The following is a 22014-nucleotide window of genomic DNA, read 5'->3' as shown; positions in this document are numbered from 1 at the left end:
CCTCTGGCCTGCTCGCCTCCCTACCTCTGAGGAAGTACAGTTCCCGCTCAGCCCAGTCAAAACTGTTCGCTGCTCTGGCACCCCAATGGTGGAACAAACTCCCTCACGACGCCAGGTCAGCGGAGTCAATCACCACCTTCCGGAGACACCTGAAACCCCACCTCTTTAAGGAATACCTAGGATAGGATAAAGTAATCCTTCTAACCCCCCCCCCCCCCCCTTAAAAGATTTAGATGCACTATTGTAAAGTGGCTGTTCCACTGGATATCATAAGGTGAATGCACCAATTTGTAAGTCGCTCTGGATAAGAGCGTCTGCTAAATGACTTAAATGTAAATGTAATTTGGTGGAGTGCTGCAGAGATTGTTGTCCTTCTGGTAGGTTCTCCCATCTCCACTGAGGATCTCTGGAGCTCCGTCAGAGTGACCACCGGTTTCTTGGTCACCTCCCTGACCAAGGACCTTCTCCCCCAGGTCAAAGATGAGTCTTGGTGTTTTAAACTTCTTCCATTTAAGAATGATGGAGGCCACTGTGTTCTTGGGGACCTTCAATGCTGTAGGCATTTTTTGGTACCCTTCCCCAGATCTGTGCCTCGACACAATCCTGTCTCGGAGCTCTACGGACAATTCCTTCGACCTCATGGCTTGGTTTTTGCTCTGACATGCACTGTCAATTGTGGGATCTTATATAGACAGGTGTGTGCCTTTACAAATCATGTTCAATCAATTGAATTTACCACAGGTGGACTCCAAGTTGTAAAAACATCACAAGGGTGATCAATGGAAACAGGATGCACCTGAGCTCAATTTCGAGTCTCATAGCAAAGGGTCTGAATACTTACGTAAATAAGGTACTTCTGTTTGTTATTTTTAATACATTTGCAAAAATTTCTAAAAAGCTGTGTTAACGTCATCATTATGGGGTGATGTGTGTAGATTAATGAGAAAATACATAATTTAATCCATTTTAGAATAAGACTGTAACGTAACAAAATGTGGAAAAAGTCAGGGTGTCTGAATACTTTCCGAATGCCCTGGTCAAAAGTAGTGCACTATATAGGTAATAGGGTGCCATTTGGGACGTAGCCAGAGGGCCTTGTTTTCTGTCAGTGGCCGCAGATTAATGTTTCTGTTATGAGTCGCTACTCTGACTGACTGGAGGGCACGCGGTGCAAAGCTACTTGCTAATGCGTGCTCTCTGCCTCTTGGCAAACCGTTGACCAAAAGCTTTTGAAAATGCATCAATTGATCATATGAGCAGGAAAGAGTTTTTTTTATTTCATTGCTGCAATTACAGCATGTTTCTTGACTCATCTTGGTTCACTCAAAGCCCACAGCTGTTCACATGATAGCGACTTTGAAAACCGCAAGATAGGAAAAAACAAATGTTGACCATTACGTTGATTAGAAGCAAATTAGGTCAAATATTTGATGTTCTGTCCAACCGTCCATCTCTGAATCTACTTTTGATGTAGACGGTACCATAATGATACTTTATAACGATGCCAATGGCCAAATTACTGCATCCATCCGTCACTACAATTACCACTGCTTGAGCAGTGTAAGTGCAGACTATTAGGGGTCTACTTAACGATAACTGTAGATAAGTGAAAGGACCTCAGATGGCCTGAGATGGCCTAGAGAGCCTGTACAATGGTTCCCATAAAGGCCACTGTCATATTTCCATAGTGGCCGTCACAAAAACATATTTTGGTTGCTTGTTGTTGTAGTCTATGGTATGAAGAGGAAAACACAGGCCTGTGGTGCTGCATTAATAGTATGAAGCATCAGACATTCCTCAAACAGAAGCTTGGTTTACATAAAAACGACTTGGAAAACCACTGTACTTTCACTGGAAAACATGGATATGCACCATTACATTTCCACCGTGACTCACATCGTCTCCCAAATAAGATTTGGAGCTACGTGAAAAATAAACACCCTACTTGAAAACGTATTTTTCGTACCAGTTTTGATTCTGTTCTCAGCACAGTGGCAGTACGTACGCGCATGCTATTTCTGTGCTATGTGTGGGAATGAGTCACAAGCATCTGGTCTCGCTTTAGCTCTATGAGGGAGAGCGAGGCGGGCTGGAGTTTTGGGCACGGGTCATGTTCCACACACATCTGGCCCACAGACAGTCTGGCTTCTGGGGCTGTATTGTGCGTCCCAAATGGCACCCTGTTCCCTATATAGTGCGCTACTTTTGACCAGGACCCATAGGGCACAGTTCAAAAGTAGTGCACAATATAGAGAATAGGGTGGCATTTGGGACGTAGCCCTGCAGTGGGCAGACTGGGCGAGAGAGCACCAGGGTGGAGGTGATGGACCCCTGAGGGTTTCTGGCTAGTGGGACACATGACAGAGTTTTCAATTAGTTTGTCTTGGAGAGATGTTTGTGTTACTCTCAGTAAATGCTGAGGCCCCTTGCAAGGGACTCTATGGGCCTCGTACAGTATGGATGGACAGTTGCTGCTGCTATCCCACCCTCCTCAGAAGAGGGTGGAATATACTGTATATAGGGACTGTGTAAGTGTCAGTGAACAGGAAATGTGTGAGTTCACATATTTGAAACGATGTGGAATCAACCAACTAACTAAACCGCCCCAGCAGTCTGCTGTACTGTATCTCATTGCTGAACCAGAGAAGTCAAAGTAAGGAGTCTCTATTTCCTTCTTCTTTTAGTTTTTCACCGGTGAACTCAAGTGTGTCAAACGCTGTGTGAAATGTCTGTGCGATTCATGCGATAGGGGGCGTAGATATGCTCTGGCACGGGGACGGTTGTCCTGAGTTGGTACTCCATTGTAAAGGAAATCCCTCTCGTGTTGATGCGGTGGACCTGCGTGGTTCAGGGCTTTGGCTGCCCCCGGGCTGTGTGGGCCTCGTTCAGAAAAGGACCATGGGATTAACTGGGAGGGAGATACACAGGTCTAGTTGTGGATCATTGCCAGTCAGACACCTCTCATTCCTGAGGGCTGTTGTTCATGCAAAGTCAAATGTCACATCGCACTCTTCTTATGGACTTTTTCACTATGGTAAAATATAGATTTAAGTTCAGTGCATACATCTTGCTCTGACAAACTATTTTACATATGATTGGCATGATACGAAAACAAAAGCATTCGGCAATACTGTGTTTTACCCAAACAGTCTGTCTTTTTGAACATCTCTCCAACTGTCAGTCAAATGAACGTCCACCTTTTTGCTCATTCTTCTTTCCTCTCCTCCGTTTCTCATCCTGTCTTTCCATCCTTCCATCAGCACTGGAGAGCAGAGGTAGGTGCAGACTGTCTGTGAGCCTGTTCAGAGTGCTGAGTGGACATGCATTGTTTTCTGCATGGGTTTCTTTCGCTGCTCCTCTCCTTAGGCGTTCTAGCCGGGCACCTAAATCTCTAACCTCTGTCCTGTCTGTGTCTCTTTCCCTCCTCTCTTAACTTCCTAATGTAATCGCTGCTTCAGCCTCTCTGCAGAGTAAAGTGGCTGATCAGAGCATGTCCCATCAAACCAATCTGGCAATTGCTTAGGCCTAAGTGCTATTTTTTATTAGGAGGCATATGAAAGATACCCTATTATCAAATTAACTCTCGAAAACATTGAAACGTTTGACTTTGGACAAAGTCACTGTAATTGCTACAGCAGGAGGTCGTGTGACCCTTTTTTATAAGTTGCATAGCTATTATATCATAGCTATTTATATCAAATTAGGATAAGAAGATAAACAAGTAGTTTTATTTTTACCTTTATTTAACTAGGCAAGTCAGTTAAGAACATTAAGAACAAATTCTTATTTACAATGACGGCCTAGGAACAGTGGGTTTAACTGCCTTGTTCAGGGGGAGAAAGACAGATTTTTACCTTGTCAGCTCAGGGATTCGATCGTGGAGCCTTTCGGTTACTAGTCCAACGCTCTAACCACTAGGCTACCTGCCGCCCCAAATCAATCAATCTGTAAATCAAAATGTTTAAAGTAAACTGTTCAGGTCACTCATCTAAGCCTGTGGTTCCCAACCAGGGGTACTAGCACCCCTAGGGGTACTTGGCCTATCCACAGGGGGTACTTGAGAAGCCTCACGAGAACATAGAACATGTCAAATGCACATGAGGGGATAATTTAAGGGTACTCCAGGCAGAGCAAATATCACTTAGTGGTACTGTAACCAAAAAAGTTGGCAACCACTGATCTAAGCAATGCATCTTCAGAGTCTCAGACAAACTGGCTGTGTGTGAGTAGTATAGTATGAATACAATCAAGAGATACTGACTGATACCGACAGAGATACTGTTGCATTACTGGAGGTTTCTTTAGTTTCAAATACAATGGGGACTCCAGTCTGCCAAAGTAGTGATTGCTGGAGTGTGTTTAGCCTGAATGACTGTTAGAAATAGCAAACGTCTTGGTTATTAGTTATTATGGAAAATTGCCGGGCTCTCCGTTTGATTCCTAATCCCTGATTATGTTGTCAAGAACAGTGTTGTTTCTTCACGAACAGAGCTTTTCTAAGCACCGGTCTTGTTAGATCACGAGTATTTACAGTACGTAAGCAGTGTTCATTCCTCATCCTCACAGCTGATCAGCTTATAGATAACAGAGAAACCCTTCAAGTACATTGAACCATAATGAATCCACTGTGTCTCTCTGTGAACAGTCTCTAACTGTCTCTCTCGACCCCCCCCCCCCCCCCCCACAGGCCCAGCGGCATATCACTGACCTGTACGAGGACCTCAGAGATGGACACAACCTCATCTCCCTGCTGGAGGTGCTCTCTGGAGAGACACTGGTGAGTCCCTGTAACCTTTGCCCTCTGACTGGAAGGAGAAGGACCTTCCAGTTTCTGCTGCAACCTTCCATCCTAACCTCTCATTTCCTTCTGTCCTTTTTCCCCCCATCCTACTCACATTAGTTGCTTTTCAGTCCATTATACTATACTATTTTAATTAGTCAGGATGATGCATTAGATCTTTTGTAATCTTTCCCAAACTTGATGTCACATGTAATACACAACCTGGGCTGGTAGGTTTTGTTTTCACCACCTTCTTGCATGTGTTGAAACTTGCGGGGATACAGTAGTCCACAAACAATACAGTACATGCTTAAGAGTGCCTCACGATTTGACTTAACCTATCCATGGCACTGATTTGAAGTTGTTTTTGGTAATAATGCATTTTATAAGTAATTTCTCATAGCATTAATTTAACACAAATTTCATAATTTGCTTCTCTAACCTTTTTGCACTTGTTTGACCCCTGTTTTTCCTTTTCTAATTCCTTTCTTGCCCTGCCCTTTGCCCCCTTTGCTTCTGCCTCTTCTCTTGCTATGGTCTTGCTGTGATAGCCGAGGGAGCGCGACGTTGTCAGGAACTCGCGGTTGGTGAGTGGGCCTGGACTGTATAGCGCCTCCTCGGGCGTGCCGTCTGTCACTCCCCCAGGTGGCTGCCGGGTTGTGCATGTTGATGTCACCTCCTTGTCTCTGTGTCCGCAGCGTCGTCGTCCTCTTCCATCTGCTGAAGAGCTTTCAGAGACTTGGGATGTGTCCCAAATTGCACCCTATTCCCTACATAATGCCCTATTTTTTTAACCAGAACCCTATGGGTCATGTTCATAAGTAGTACACTGTATAGGGCATAGGGTGCCATTTGGGTCATTGAGTAGGGAATGCAGATGTAAGATTATCTTTTTTGTGGTTTCCCATGGATTTGGGGATATTGTGTGGTAAATTACTGGTAGTGCCGAGTCATTGTGCTTTGATAACCTATGTGAGTGGAGTAGGAGCCTTAGAAGGCATTTAGCCATCTTTAGTTACTTATTAGAAACATGATGAATGAAGCTGGGATATTTCCTTCAGTTTCAGCACTAGATAATTTAATATTCAGTCTGCTAGTTCCGTCCACGTCTAAGCATATTAGTCTGAGGTCTCAGAACGAGATGCAGGCATCCGGTCATTTGACCCAACTTACTGTAAACCGAAGCCAGTGTGACATCACTGCAAGCCAATAAGAGATCGACCTGTAATGGTAGATGAGCTTGTGATTGGCTGAGAGTTTGTGACTTGCTGCACCTATGCATGTAATGGTGGACCAGATATGTCTCCTGAACACTTGACCATTATCTAGAGATTGAGAAGCATAAAGACTCGAATCACTGCTGCTTGGCTCCAGGTATCTGCTTGGTAAGAATGGATTGTGTTGTAGATCAAAGTGTGATAATGTCATTTAGGTATAATTTTTCTGCAAAAAAAAAATATATATATATAGGACCAAGAGTGCTGCTTGTAATCCATATAAAATGTTTTCTCAGTCAGAAATACCTTGTCTCCAGTCATGGGGCCTGCGCTTCCCTGTCCTATTGGTACTCTATGTGTGTTTTCGTCTCCCTCTAAAGTTCAATCTCTTCTCACATCTCACAGCCCAGGGAGAAGGGGCGCATGCGCTTCCACAAACTGCAGAATGTACAGATCGCACTGGACTTCCTCAAACACAGACAGGTACAGTGTGATGATTAAATGGATCAATATATCTATGTTTTTTAAGTAAAAAAATAACTTCTCACTGATTCTTCTAATGTAATCGAACAGTCCCAATACCTTATAACAGAGGTGGGACCAAGTCATTGTTTTACAAGTCACAAGTAAGTCTCAAGTCGTAGCACTCAAGTCCCAAGTCAAGTCCCAAGTCAAGACATGCAAGTCCGAGTCAAGTCTCAAGTCAAGACCGTCAAGTCTCAAGTCCTAAACTTTGAGTTTCGAGTCCTGAACAAGTCATAATGTGCTCTTCACCAAATGTAATACCATTTCATATTTTTAGCAAGAGTAATAGTTAGTATATTACATTTACACAAATCATGAATGCTTTTAAAAATATCTATTTATTTATTACTTTCCAAATAAACGTTATATTTCCATGGAAATACATGGGTAGCCATGAGAAAGACCATAATTTTTCATATTTGGGCTTGGGGAGGGTATCAAGTCAGGTCGAGTCATAAGGCTCAAGTCCAAGTCAAGTCACGAGTCATTGGTGTTAAAGTCAAAGTCGAGTTGCAAGTCATCATATTTGTGACTCCAGTCTGACTCGAGTCCAAGTCATGTGACTCGAGTCCACACCTCTGCCTTATAATTCATTAGCTAACCATTTAGATATAAATTAATCCAGAGGGCCAATTTTCTATAAGATGGTTGTACATACTTGTGTCCCATTCGTGACAGGTCAAACTGGTCAACATCAGAAATGATGACATCGCTGATGGAAACCCCAAGCTGACCCTGGGCCTGATATGGACCATCATCCTTCACTTCCAGGTATGTCATGCTTCACTCATAACATAAAACAAACCAATATGTTTATTATTATTCAAATGATAGGCCTAGGCCAGGGTGATGTGATCTAGGTAAAATATATCTAGGTAAAATATCCTATGTAGTGTAACCTGTTTGTTACACTACTACAAGGTAGCACGTCCCGTGAACAGGTCAGGGTTCCATAGCCGCGGGCAGAATAGTTGAAACTGGAGCAGCAGCATGACCAGGTGGACTGGGGACAGCAAGGAGTCATCAGGCCAGGTAGTCCTGAGGCATGATCCTAGGGCTCAGGTCCTCCGAGAGAAAGAAAGAGAGAAAGAGAGAATTAGAGAGAGCGTACTTAAATTCACACAGGACACCGGATAAGACAGGAGAAATACTCCAGATATAACATACTGACCCAAGCCCCCCGACACAAACTATTGCAGCATAGATACGGGAGTCTGAAACAGGAGGGGTCGGGAGACACTGTGGCCCCGTCCGACTATACCCCCAGACAGGCAGGATATAACCCCACCCACTTTTCCAAGCACAGCCCCCACACCACTAGAGGGATAACTTCAACCACCAACTTACTACCCTGAGACAAGGTCGAGTATAGCCCACGAAGAACTGCCCCACGGCACGAACCCGAGGGAGGCGCAAACCCAAACAGGAAGATCACGTCAGAGACTCAACCCACTCAAGTGACGCATCCCTCCTAGGGATGGCATGGAAGAGCACCAGTTAAGCCAGTGACTCAGCCCCCGTAATAGGGTTAGAGGCAGAGAATCCCAGTGGAGAGAGGGGAACCGGCCAGGCAGAGACAGCAAGGGTGGTCCGATGCTCCAGTGCCTTTCCGTTCACCTTCACACCCCTGGGCCAGACTACACTTAATCATACTACTGAAGAGATGAGTCTTCAATAAAGACTTAAAGGTTGAGATCGAGTCTGTGTCTCTCAGGCAGATCATTCCATAAAAATGGAGTTCTATGTGAGAAAGCCCTGCCTCCAGCTGTTTGCTTAGAAATTCTAGGGACAATAAGGAGGCCTGCGTCATGTGACCGTAGCGTACGTGTAAGTATGTACGGCAGGACCAAATCGGAAAGATAGGTAGGAGCAAGCCCATGTAACGCTTTGTAGGTTATCAGTAAAACCTTGAAATCAGCCCTAGCCTTTACAGGAAGCCAGTGTAGAGAGGCTAGCACTGGAGCAATATGATCAAATTTTGGGGTTCTAGTCAAAATTCGAGCAGCCGTGTTTAGCACTAACTGAAGTGTATTCAGTGCTTTATCCAGGTAGCCGGAAAGTAGAGCATTGCAGTAGTCTAATCTAAACTCAGCAAAAAAAGAAACGTCCCTTTGTCAGGACCCTGTCTTTCAAAGATAATTCGTATAAATCCGTATAACTTCATAGATCTTCAATGGAAAGTTAACACTGTTTCCCATGCTTGTTCAATGAACCATAAACAATTAATGAACATGCAACTGTGGAACGGTCGTGAAGACACTAACAGCTTACAGACGGTAGGCAATTAAGGTCACTGTTATGGAAACTTAGGACACTAAAGAGGACTTTCTACTGACTCTGAAAACACCAGAAGAAAGATGCCCAGGTTCCCTCATCTGTGTGAAGGTGCCTTAGGAATGCTGCAAGGAGGCATGAGGACTGCAGATGTGGCCAGGGCAATAAATTGCAATGTCTGTACTGTGAGACGCCTAAGACAGTGCTACAGGCAGACAGGACGGACAGCTGATGGTCCTCACAGTGGCAGACCACATGTAACAACACCTGCACAGGATCGGCACATCCGAACATCACACCTGCGGGACAGGTACAGGATGGCAACAACAACTGCCCGAGTTACACCAGGAACGCACAATCCCTCCATCAGTGCTCAGACTGTCCGCAATAGGCTGAGAGAGGATGGTCTGAGGGCTTGTAGGCCTGTTGTAAGGCAGGTCCTCACCAGACATCCCCGGCAACAACGTCGCCTATGGGCAAAAACCCACCGTCGTTGGACCAGACAAGACAGGACTGGCAAAAAGTGCTCTTCACTGACGAGTCGCGGTTTTGTCTCACCAGGGGTAATGGTCGGATTCGCGTTTATCGTCGAAGGAATGAGCGTTACACCGAGGCTTGTACTCTGGAGCAGGATCGATTTGGAGGTGGAGGGTCCGTCATGGTCTAGGGCGGTGTGTCACAGCATCATCGGACTGAGCTTGTTGTCATTGCAGGCAATCTCAACGATGTGCGTTACAGGGAAGACATCCTCCTCCCTCATGTGGTACCCTTCCTGCAGGCTCATCCTGACATGACCCTCCAGCATGACAATGCCACCAGCCATACTGCTCGTTCTGTGCGTAATTTCCTGCAAGACAGGAATGTCAGTGTTCTGCCATGGCCAGCGAAGAGCCCGGATCTCAATCCCATTGATCACGTCTGGGACCTGTTGGATCGGAGGGTGAGGGTTTGGGCCATTCCCCCAGAAATGTCCTGGGACTTGCAGGTGCCTTGGTGGAAGAGTGGGGTAACATCTCACAGCAAGAACTGGCAAATCTGATGCAGTCCATGAGGAGGAGATGCACTGTAGTACTTAATGCAGCTGGTGGCCACACCAGATACTGACTGTTACTTTTGACCCCCCCCCCCCCCCTTTGTTCAGGGACACATTATTCAATTTCTGTTAGTCACATGTCTGTGGAAGTTGTTCAGTTTATGTCTCAGTTATTGAATCTTGTTATGTTCATACAAATATTAAGTTTCCTGAATATAAATGCAGTTGACAGTGAGAGGATGTTTCTTTTTTTGCTGAGTTTAGAGGTAACAAAAGCATGGATACATTTTTCTGCATCGTTTTTGGACAGAAAGTTTCTGATTTTTGCAATATTACGTAGATGGAAAATTCATCCCAAAGATGTTCAATGGAGTTGAGTTCAAGGCTCAGTGCAGGCCAGTCAAGTTCTTCCACACCAATCTCTTCAAACCATTTCTGTTTGAACCTTGCTTTGTGCACGGGGGTATTGTCATGCTGAAACAGGAAAGGGGCTTCTCCAAACTGTTGCCACAAAGTTGGAAGCACAGAATCGTCTTGAATGTCATTGTACTGTGCATTCGGAAAGTATTCAGAGTCCTCTGAATACTTATGTAAGGTATTTCATTTTGAAATTTCTTATAAATTTGCAACAATTTCTAAAAACCTGTTTTTGCTTTGTCATTATGGGGTATTGTGTGTAGACTGATGAGGGGGGAAAACAATTATTATTCTATTTTAGAATAAGGCTGTAACTTAACAAAATGTGGAAAAAGTCAAGGTGTCTGAATACTTTCTATACTGTATTGTTAATATTTCCCTTCAATGGAACTAAGGGGCCCAGCCTGAACCATGAAAAACAGCCCCAGACCATTATTCCTCCTCCACCAATCTTTACAGTCTGCACTGCATTCGGGCAGGCAGCGTTCTCCTGGCATCCGCCAAACCCATATTAGTCCGTCAGACTGCCAGATGGTGAAGCGTGATTCATCACCCCAGACGAGGTATTTCCACTGCTCCAGAGTCCAATGGCGGGAGCTTTACACCACTCCAGCCGATACTTGGCATTGCGCATGGTGATCTTAGGCTTGTGTGCGGCTGCTGGTCCATGGAAACCTATTTCCTGAAGCTCCCGACGAACAGTTCTTGTGCTGACACTGCTTCCTGAGGCTATTTGGAACTCAGTAGTGTGTGTTGCAACCAAGGACAGACATTGTTTGCGCGCTACGCGCTTCAGCACTCGGCGGTCCCATTCTGTGAGCTTGTGTGGCCTACCACTTCGCAGCTGAGCTGTTTCATGCTCCTAGACATTTCCACTTCACAATAGCAGCACTTACAGTTGACCTGGGCAGCTCAGGCAGGGCAGAAATGTGATGAACTGACTTGTTGGAAAAGTGGCATCCTATTACATTGCCACATTGAAAGTCACTGAGCTCTTCAGTAAGGCCATTATACTGCTAATGTTTGTCTATGGAGATTGCGTGAATGTGTGCTCGATTCTATACACCTGTCAGCAACAGGTGTAGCTTACAAAGCTGAATCCACTCATTTGAAGGGGTGTCTCCATACTTTTTACCATGTAGTGTATATTTCACCTGGAAGGATCATTTCTGATCCTTGCCTGCAGTAGTAGGGAAAGCTACAGTAGTACATTATGACTTTTCTAGGCCAACTAATCAACTCCAAGCCCACCACGTCTGTTGATAGAGCAGATATGAGTCCAATTAAATTATTCAAAAAAAATCGTCCTCTTTTGGCATTTGGCACCCGATTTCTATACACAACTCTGCTACTCATTATTCCCATATGTCTGAAGAATTTCAGACTAAATATCGAAAAAAAAAACATATTGAAACTCTCATACCATGTGAGGTTTTCATCCTCAATATAACTCAATAAAGGATGGAAATTATTTCTCCCCAAATGGGAGATGCTGGGAGTATTTGGTTATTTGTTTAGCAGAAGGGCACGGAGATTCTTTGATTCTATAATGGATATACTGGTCGTACTGGGATTACCATCATGTGGAATTCCGTCCACTCCAGGGTGACTCAGTGTTTCCCGTGGGGAGGCAGGAAAGAGAGTTGGGTGTGGCAGGTAGCGGATATAAGCATTTCAACGAGTCCCACCATTGGCTATACTTTTTTTTTGATGAGAGGAATCTGACTTCGTCCTAAATGGCACCCTATTCCCTATGTAGTTCACTACTTAGGCCCATAGGCACAACCTGATTATCCTTTTGTTTACGGTTGGATGACTTGATGAAGTGGAAGGAAGCAGGAATCTCTATAGATTCTCATAAAGGCGAATTGATGTTTCCGTGTGGTGTGTGTGAGTCACATCATGAGTACCAACATAGAAGTGTGGTTCCCCCACTACAGAGAAGAAGGGAGAGGGATGGTAAGGTCTACATTTTTCCTCTCTCCACCCTTTCCTTCAAAAAAGCCTGAAAGTGATATTAGAACCACTGACAGTGTTCCACCACCGGCCAAACATTGAAAGTGTCACATTGGTCATAAAGCAATCTTTCTTGTTCCAATAAGGTTCTATAAAGTGTCCTTTTTATGACTAAAAGTAACCACTACTCCATGGATCATCCATTTTTTATTTGGTTATTGTTTTATTTTTGGTGGTTGAGAGGGGTTTGGGTTATGCATTGTATCTCTAGCAAGGCAATACGTTCATTATTTAACACTGCATGGAACAAACACAGTGTGCAATGCACATGTAGTATTGAGCATTGCGTAACAGCAACAAAACACTTAAGTGAACACAGCTCCACCATTTATCTGAAGTTACCTCAGTGTTGTTGAAGCTTCCTGTAGATGCAGTAGTTATCATCTCTCTCTCCAGAGGGAATTAGACTGCTGAGAGATTCTCAAGGATGTACCTGTGACTCGTAGCTTTATCTTCCAACTTCGTTTAAACGAGAATTCGCTGCAGGAATTCACTGCACCTTATTAAATGCTGTGCCCCATGGATGTTTTTACTCTCACATCTTGGATTCTGCAACCGGGAACATAAAGCTGTTTGGGGTGTTTTCACAGCCGCAAACCGCAATAGATTTCATATGCATTTTGCATCTGACTGTTGGTTATTGAGGTTGAAAACGTGAGTCATCTTAAGCCTGGATCAAGTCACGTTGCTTATTGGAAACAGGTTTCCCTGCCTTTGAACTTGAAATCAATGCATTATGATTATACCAAAGCACGCAGAGTTCTCTTCCGTTATGTTCCCTTTATCCACAGACCATAACCCTTTTTGCCAGCCTTTTTTCCAGTCCACCACACCTTGAACCATCTATAACACTGTTATTCAGTCCTGGGGACCTACAAGGTGTGCAAGCTTTTGTTCAAGCTCAGTTCTAACACACCTGATTCAAATAATTAACTAATCATCAAATTAGTTAAATCAGTTCCAGGCTGTATCACAACAGGCCGTGATTGGGAGTCCCATAAGGCGGTGCACAATTGGCCCAGCATCGTCCAAGTTAAGGTTTGGCCGGGGTAGGCCGTCATTGTAAATATGAATTTGTTCTTAACTGACTTGCCTAGTTAAATAAAGGTTAAACAACAAAAAAATAAAGATGTGTTAGTACTACTAGAATTGAACAAAAGCCTGTATACCCTATGGATCCTCAGGACCATGATTAAAGAACACTTCCTGCCTCACCAATACCCCCCCCCCCGCCCCCAGATCTCCGACATCCAGGTGAATGGCCAGTCAGACGACATGACGGCCAAGGAGAAGCTGCTGCTGTGGTCCCAGCGCATGGTGGAGGGATACCACGGGATGCGCTGTGACAACTTCACCACCAGCTGGAGGGACGGCAAGCTCTTCAACGCTGTAGTACACAAACACAGGTGAGATGCATCCTTGAAGGAGTAGTATTGAGGTGATCTGACTGGGACTTGAGGACATTGTGAGTGTCACAGGGGGAGGTTGTGCCAGGGGGGATACATGGACATCCAAGAACACATTTTTTAAGCTATGCCTAACCGCTTTGTGATTACATGCGATTGCCTGGACCTGCTATAATATACGTCCTTGGGACATAGTGAACCCCTGTGCTCCTTGTAAGGCTCCACCTACATGTTACATTTGACATGTATTACTGTGTATACAAAGACAGGAATGTGAAATTCATATTCACTGTCACACTGCAGAAAGGCGGACCTCTTCAGATAGTTATGCAATCAGTCGGTCAATCAAAGTCAAACATTACTTCTCATTATCTTATCTGGAAGCAGTTTCATTGATGAAAACATTTTATTTGCTGTAGCAACGCATGTCCAGGTATGCATTCAAGCACATAGCAATAATACACTGAGTGTACAAAACATTATGAACACCTGCTCTTTCCGTGATATAGACTGACCAGGTGAAAGCTATTATCCCTTTTTGATGTCACTTGTTAAATCCATGTGTAGATGAAGGGTAGGAGACGGGTTAAAGAAGGAATTTTAAGCCTTGAGACAATTGAGACATGGATTGTGTATGTGTACCATTCAGAGGGTGAGCGGGCAAGACAAAATATTTACGTGCCTTTGAACGGGTTATGGTAGTAGGTGCCAGGCGCACCGGTTCGTGTCAAGAACTGCAATGCTGTTGGGTTTTTCACGCTCAACAGTTTCCCGTGTGTATCAAGAATGGTCCACCACCCAAAGGACATCCAGCCAACTTGACACAACTGTGGGAGGCATTGGAGTCAACATGGGCCAGCATCCCTGTGGAACCCTTTCGACACCTTGTGTAATCCATGGCCCGATTAATTGAGGCTGTTCTGAGGGTAAAAGGGGTGCAACTCAATATTAGCACGGTGTTCTTAATATTTTGTACACTCAGTGTATTTAATAATGATGATAACAGATTGAATTTGTATAGCGCTTTTTATTACAGCAAGAATCTCAAAGTCTCCCTTAAAACAACAAAACCAAGCATTTCAGTTAGCCTGTTGACAGTTCTGGGTGGAAGATCTTCCTCAGTCATCCATAGAGGCATGGGGCAAGTCCAACAGGTCACACATGAATGCCTGTGTAAAAAATAATAGCATAAGAGGTCAGGGTAGATTTTTACAACAGACTTTTCATGTTTGCACGTACTGTATAAACACACCCTGTAGGCTCACACATACACACACACACACGACTCAGGAGAAAGGCACAGGTGGTGGCGAGGCAGCTTTGAGGTAGTATTTAGTTGCATGGAAAGAGAGAGGATTGTGACCCATGAGTTTGAAAATAAGACGCCCACAGGGGCTGTGCTTTTAAGTCTCGGCAGATAGCAGCACAGCTCAGGTACGCCCAGGTGTCTCAGGTGTGTCTGCCATACACACTCCACACAGACCAAGAGCAAGACAGAAACACACTGCAGAACGACAAATCAACAAAGTAGTCTGGGCTCACACACAACAAATTGAATTTGGGGAAAAGCATGAGAAAGTCATCTCTCAAATCTATGACCGTCGACGCTCAAGGCTTGCACGTTATCTAGCTGTGGAAAGCGGATGCTAAATCAAAGGCAATGTGGATACATGAGACACTGAACTGAAAAAGGACTGGAAAGCTTGAACGATAGTTGTGTTTTGGGGAGTGACTGCCGCTACAGTATGAACGTCTATTTAATTGTATCTGGAGGGTGAGAATGCATCATGAACCTTGTAAAATCTTAAAAACATCAGTCCCAGTCTCATACGCGGATGGATTTGTAAGACTGTAAGGAAAAACTGCAAGAGGAGAGTTTTTGAACACTGTTTGCAGTTGAGGACACCCACACACACCCTCACCATGATGCACAGTCTGAAGAAGAAGTTCCGCTCCTCCAAGAGACGGTTGAACAGCACCTCCAGCAGCACCCAGGGCTCCGTCAGTGACCTGGAGGACCGGGTGGTCATGCTGTGTGAGGACATCCCAGCTGAGAGCAGCTCCTTTGACTCGGGTCAGGGGTCCCAGAGCCCGGGGAAGTCCTCCTCCAGCCGAGGCTCCCAGAATGGGGAGCAGGAGTCTGGGTCAGGGTCAGAACCTCGCATAGTGCACCTGAGCAGGGACAGACACTCCTACAGACAATCTGGTATGGCGCACCAGCCCACTGGCCATGGAGACTACAATGTGCAAAGAGTTGTGAAAGGGTATGGAGGGTTTATGTGATTTTTTTCATTAAGGTGGTGGTTGGGATTCACTTTGATAGCCGTTTCCTTTTTTTTTCTACTTCTAGACATTAGTTCATTTCTAATAGGCAATATAAAAATGTATGCAATTTATGCCTTTTTATAATTTGTTTACAAAACCCCTGTATTTTGTCTAACCATGCCAGACTAAATACCTTGGCAAATATGAGGTGCCCTGTGCTCATTCCAAGCAGTCAAAGCTTGTATCTGCATGTTATTTGACTGCAATTACTTTTATTGGCAGTGTACATGGAATTACTTGCATGTTTTGTGCATGAAACGGTGGGGGAATTTCTAAGTTACTGGTTGGTAGGAGCTCTTGTTTTTTCCTGCCCTCCTCCTGTCTGTATTCACATTCCTCTGAGAGAGGCATGTCGACCAGGATCTAATGTAGGCAATTCCATCATGATTAAACTGCCTTCAGCAGGGTTCCCCAATTTATTTTTTTCTTCTTCATTGTTGGACATAAAAGACTAAAAACACCAGGAAATCAAGTGTTTTTAATTTTGGAAATCTGTTCACAAGTTTTCACATGCATAATAGAGCGACACGTGATCATATACATATGTCAGCAATGTTTGAAATGGTTATGTTTTAGTCAAATATTATATCTGTTTGAGTTTCTTGCGGTCAATTTGCAGTCTACAAATTATTATCTGCAACAAAAAAAAAGGGTTTTAGAAAATGAACTCTTATTTAATGGTTTTACCTAAATGTTTCGGGGGTTGCAAAGATGAATATAATACATCCATTTGCACTATATTCTATAAGAAAATACAGTATCTGAGATTCAATTTCATAGTTTGAACAGTCTTCTCTATGTTCTGTCCCCAGGCCTACTCTGATTGACATGAGTAAGGTGTACCGACAGACACCTGTAGAGAACCTGGAGCAGGCCTTCAGTGTGGCAGAGAGAGACCTGGGAGTCACTCGGCTGCTCGACCCAGAAGGTAACGTGCGAGTATTGTTTTCTCCATTACTGTCAATACTATTTGCAGATATTTGTATGAATACTTGCATTTAGCTTATAAAAAAATCTGTTTTTAACTGATGCTCGTCGTCTCCCCTCTATTAAGATGTGGATGTGCCACACCCAGACGAGAAGTCCATCATCACATACGTGTCCTCCCTGTATGACGTCATGCCCCGTGTACCTGACGTCCAGGATGGGGTGAAAGCCAATGTGAGTGTTGTCTTCTTGGAACCGTATAGGTCATCAACACTAAGGGGCTTCTTCCTGGTCTCACCTATGAGGTCACATCTTCCCAAACTTTAAGATGTCTTTGACGCTCCAGAGGGAATTTCCCCTTATGTACAGGTATAGGATCAGCTTCCCCTTCCCCAATTCTAACATTGACCAATAGTGGGGGAAATGCAAAACTGAACCAAGATCAGCATCTAGAGGGAACTTCACCCAACACCATGTTTGACCAGTGGAGTGATTTTTAATGCACTGGTATGGAGACTCACGGATTTGTTTTATATTGAACAAAACATATAAATGCAACATGTAACAATTTCAATGATTTTTTTGTTACAGTTCCTAGAAGGAAATCAGTCAATTGAAATAAATTCATTAAGCCCTAATCTATGGTTGGGCATAAGCCCACCCACTTGGGAGCCAGGTCCACCCACTGGGAGCCAGGCCCAGCTAATGAACATTCAATTCTCTGGCAACAGCTCTGTTGGACATTCCTGCAGTCAGCATGCCAATTGCAGGATCCCTCAAAACTTGAGACATCTGTGGCATTGTGTTGTGTGACTAAACTGCACATTTTAGAGTGGCCTTTTATTGCCCCCAGAACAAAGTGCACCTGTGTAATGATCATGTTGTTTAATTAGCTTCTTGATATGCCACATCTGTCAGGTGGATGGATTATCTTGGCAAAAGAGAAATGCTCAGTAACAGGGATGTAAACACATTTGTGCACAACATTTGAGAGAAATTAGCTTTTTGTGCATATGGAAAACTTCTGGTACCAACACTTTACATGTTGCGTTTATATTTTTGTCCAATATAGTTTCATTAAACTTTTCTCTAATGAACCTTCTCCTGTCTGCTGTGTGTCCCCCAGGAGCTGGAGCTGCGCTGGCAGGAATACTATGAGCTAGTGACCCTGCTTTTGCAGTGGATCAGACACCACATCATCGTGTTTGAGGAGAGGAAGTTCCCTACCAGCTATGAGGAGATTGAGGTAAGTCTCCTCACCTATTGGGGAAATCTTTTGCTTGATACATAAGTGAATATTTTAATTGTCTGTTTATTTAATTGTTTATAATAATTGTCTTAGAGACTTGATACTGTATATGTCAAAAGCTATGTTCAGTTGTAACAGTGAATTAAACATGATTTTTTCATGTTGGGGTGACTGTGGAGTAGCAGTTATGGAAGTGGTACTAGCCTCCATAATACCTTACGTCTCGCTTGATGAGGAAATACTGTTTGTCTCTGATTTCTGAAAATTGTCTTGAGGGATGTGATGAAACAAGAACTATGTTCACTTGTCATGTTGAATTAATTCAGCAACATTTTAAATATTCAGGTTCTTTGGCGCCAGTTTCTGAAGTTCAAGGAGACAGAGCTGCCTGCAAAGGAAGCTGACAAGAATCGATCCAAACATGTCTACAAGTCATTTGAGGTTAGTAAATAATCCTCTAAAAAGAGAAGAAGCCGAAACACCCAGAGTCAATAGTTAAATCAACTAACTGTATCAAATAGATGCTGGCCATTTTTTTTGAAAGTTTTTCCTGTCTGTGTCTGTCCTTGCAGGGTGCAGTTCAGGTGGGTCATGTCAAGGTGCCCCCTGGATACCACCCTATTGATGTGGAGAAGGAGTGGGGTCGTCTGCATGTAGCCATATTGGAGAGAGAGCGTCTTCTAAGGACAGAATTTGAGAGGTGGGTCAGCCATTATACAGACATACAAAACTGTGTCGGAGGGCCTGTGGTGTTTGAGATTATATCTTCATCTTTGAGATGAGGCTGAAATCTGTTAAGTGTTTTTGTTCGATGCAGTTTTGAAGAGAAATTCTCGATTTAGGGACTCTGTCACACAGTGTTTTTGTTGTTTCAGTTGTTAAAGCAAACTCAATGTTTACTAGAAGTAATAAATGAAACATTGGAGAAAGTAGCCAGAGGCGTCTGTAACTATGTGGCTGCTGTGACTATGTGGATTAATAACCAGTTTGGTAGATGTGAGAAGACATTGTGAGATAGCTGGACAACCCGACCATGACTCACTGAAAGATCCATGCACTGCCGTTGCCATGGCAAAGAGTTCAAAACCTTTCAATAATGTGATTATTTGCTGTCCTAAGCAAGTTATTATAGGACCATCCTTTCCAAATCACAAGCAGGGCGTATGTAGTTTTTTGGTAAGGCTTGGTCTCTCATCACAAGACTTCCAGTCTTGAAGTAAGCAGTCAGGGCAGCGGTCGGAGAAGCTACTGTGGTCTGTGAGTCACGCAACAGCCAACCACACAACACCTTATCGCACTACAACATCCTGTGGACTGTCATCATATCTACTGGGGAGGACAAGCTGTCAGTGAATCCATCATGGCCTTTGCCAGTCAGAGCTATGGTTTAGAGTATTTATTTCGCAAGAAGATCGAGAAGGAGTGAGTGTTACCATGCCTAAATAATGTTTCTGGGAAGATTGTTGGATGTTTGCTGTAATTTGCAGAAGTTTTTTTTTCTCCAGATATTATATTGAAGCTATTGAAATGAATTCATACCCACATAATGTTTTTATTTGTATTATTTATTTATATTATTATATCTTTATTCAACCAGTTTGTCCCATTTGAGGTCAAAATACTTGTTTCACAAGGGATCTGGCCAAGGGGCCAGTGTTGTCTTTGAGTAGAGTACTGCCAGTCATGATTTACAGTACCATCATTGAGTTAAATTGTTACCTCATTAGACAATACCTCAGCCAAGAGCCGAGTTATGATAGACTGTGGAACATGTCTCAACTGATGTGTTGACCTTTGACCCTCAGGCTGGAGCGGCTGCAGAGGGTTGTCAGTAAGGTCCAGATGGAGTCTGGGGTGTGTGAGGAGCAGCTCAACCAGGTTGAGGGCCTGCTACAGATGGTGAGTCTCACACCCTGCTGGGGCAGTCTATACTAGCCAATATAGACTGTATAATGTACAGTCTGTGGCCCTACAGATTTGTAACCACAAGCCCATGCTAGACTGAGTCTAGTCAATGATACAGTGAATGAATAACCCGCAGATTGGATGTGTTCTGATGTTCAAAAGCATTCTCAGGCTGATGGACTGATGTCTACTGATGCTGTATCCAAGATGGAACACATGGAGTCACGGTGTTTATACTGTGTCTATGTTCTAGGATGTCCGTTTGCTGAACTCAGGAAAGCCCGCTATGCACACAGCAGAGGTAGAGACAGACCTGGACAAGGCCGAGGGCATGATCCGGTACCTCTTCAACGACGTGCAGCTGCTGAAGGACGGACGCCACCTACAAGCTGAACAGATGTACCGCAGGTCAGGACAACCACTGAGTAAAACCTCTTCAGCGCCACGTCATTACTGTATTATTGTGAGGCCTTGTGCGACACGCGACGACACCTAAGCCTCTTACTGTATTGTAACTATTATATTATTACTATGTCTTTACATCTTTATGACAACTTGGTTTGTTGTCGTTGAACAAGTCATCATTGTTCCTGCTGTTTTACCTCCAGAGTGTACCGTCTCCACGAGCGGCTGGTGAACCTGCGCAGTGAGTACAACCTGCGCCTGAAGTCTGGTGTAACCATCACCCAGATACCCATGTCCCAGATGCAGACCCTTCAGCAGGCACCCATGAGGGTGCGTCCCGAGCTGGATGAGGTGACTCTGCGCTACATCCAGGACCTGCTGGCCTGGGTTGAGGAGAACCAGAGACGGGTGGACCAGGGGGAATGGGGCTCGGACCTGCCCACCGTGGAGTCCCAGCTGGGCAGCCACCGCGGCCTTCACCAGTCAGTGGAGGAGTTCCATGCTAAGATTGGCAGGGCAAAAGCAGACGAGGTACGTTGGGAACAACTACCTGGGATGGGATTGGAATTGGACTGATTCAGTCATACCATCATTGATCCTCTTTGGTTAATGCTCAAAGTAGTCTGACTGTTTCTTTTTCTAACCCTGCTTCTTCTCTAATCTTTAGTCTCTTTTTCTATTCCCCTTCAGAGTCAGCTCTCCCCTGTCACCAAAGGTGCCTACAGAGACAACTTATCCAAGCTAGAATTGCATTATGGCAAGCTTCTGGTATGTTCTGGACTCGAGATATTAACGTACAACTACAACTTTTCAACTGTCTGACATTTATCTAATGCGTCTTCTCCAATCTCCTTTATATTCTTTTCTCCTCAAGAGTTCTTCCAAGGCTCGTCTGCGCAGCCTGGACGGGCTTCATGCCTTTGTCACTGCAGCCACCAAGGAGTTGATGTGGCTGAATGAAAAGGAAGAGGAGGAGGTGAACTATGACTGGAGCGAACGCAACACCAACATGACAGCCAAGAAAGACAACTACTCGGTATGGCTGAAAGTTCAACTTCAATTAAATACGACGAGAGCTAAGCATAATACGTTATCTTGTAGAGTAAAGTAAAGAGCTATTGCGCTTTACAGAACAGCAGAATGCCATCTTTAATTAGCTTTTGATCAGATTCTGTTTCATAAAAAAAAAAATGTATTTGTATTTATTAAGAATCCCCATTAGCTGCTTCCAAGGCAGCAGCTACTCTTCCTGGGGTCCGAACACATAAAACAAAAGATAAAACACTACATCATATAACATTATTACACCACTACATATCTACAATACAAAATGTATAATACCACCATACAACACTATTACAATGTGTGTGTGTAGAATGTGTATGCTAGCGTATGTGTGCGTATGTGTGTGTCTGTTCCTGTGTGTGTGTGTATCTCTTCACAGTCCCGCTGTGTATATTTATCTGTTTTTTTCAATCTGATTCTACTGCTTGCATCAGTTACCTGATGTAGTCATGGCTCTATATAGTACTGTG

The 22014-nt window shown here is 44.0% G+C and overlaps 1 protein-coding gene across 1 annotated transcript in view; it reads left to right on the top strand.

Annotated features, from left to right (window-relative positions):
• LOC120022718 (plectin-like) overlaps positions 1-22014 on the top strand; it is a 51952-nt gene that overhangs the window by 7017 nt on the left and 22921 nt on the right. The window contains exons 3-16 of the mRNA XM_038966703.1: positions 4688-4777; positions 6403-6480; positions 7201-7293; positions 13502-13668; positions 16806-16921; positions 17048-17154; positions 18047-18166; positions 18515-18610; positions 18742-18869; positions 19975-20068; positions 20328-20482; positions 20683-21010; positions 21170-21247; positions 21354-21515. Coding sequence (XP_038822631.1) covers positions 4688-4777; positions 6403-6480; positions 7201-7293; positions 13502-13668; positions 16806-16921; positions 17048-17154; positions 18047-18166; positions 18515-18610; positions 18742-18869; positions 19975-20068; positions 20328-20482; positions 20683-21010; positions 21170-21247; positions 21354-21515 — 1812 coding nt within the window. The remainder of the gene's footprint in view (positions 1-4687; positions 4778-6402; positions 6481-7200; positions 7294-13501; positions 13669-16805; positions 16922-17047; positions 17155-18046; positions 18167-18514; positions 18611-18741; positions 18870-19974; positions 20069-20327; positions 20483-20682; positions 21011-21169; positions 21248-21353; positions 21516-22014) is intronic.

This window comes from Salvelinus namaycush, chromosome 27 (genome assembly GCF_016432855.1).
Source record: "Salvelinus namaycush isolate Seneca chromosome 27, SaNama_1.0, whole genome shotgun sequence".
NCBI classification, from domain to species: Eukaryota; Metazoa; Chordata; class Actinopteri; order Salmoniformes; family Salmonidae; genus Salvelinus; species Salvelinus namaycush.
The sequence above is the reverse complement of the archived record's forward strand: the minus strand, read 5'-3'. Positions and strand labels throughout refer to the sequence as shown.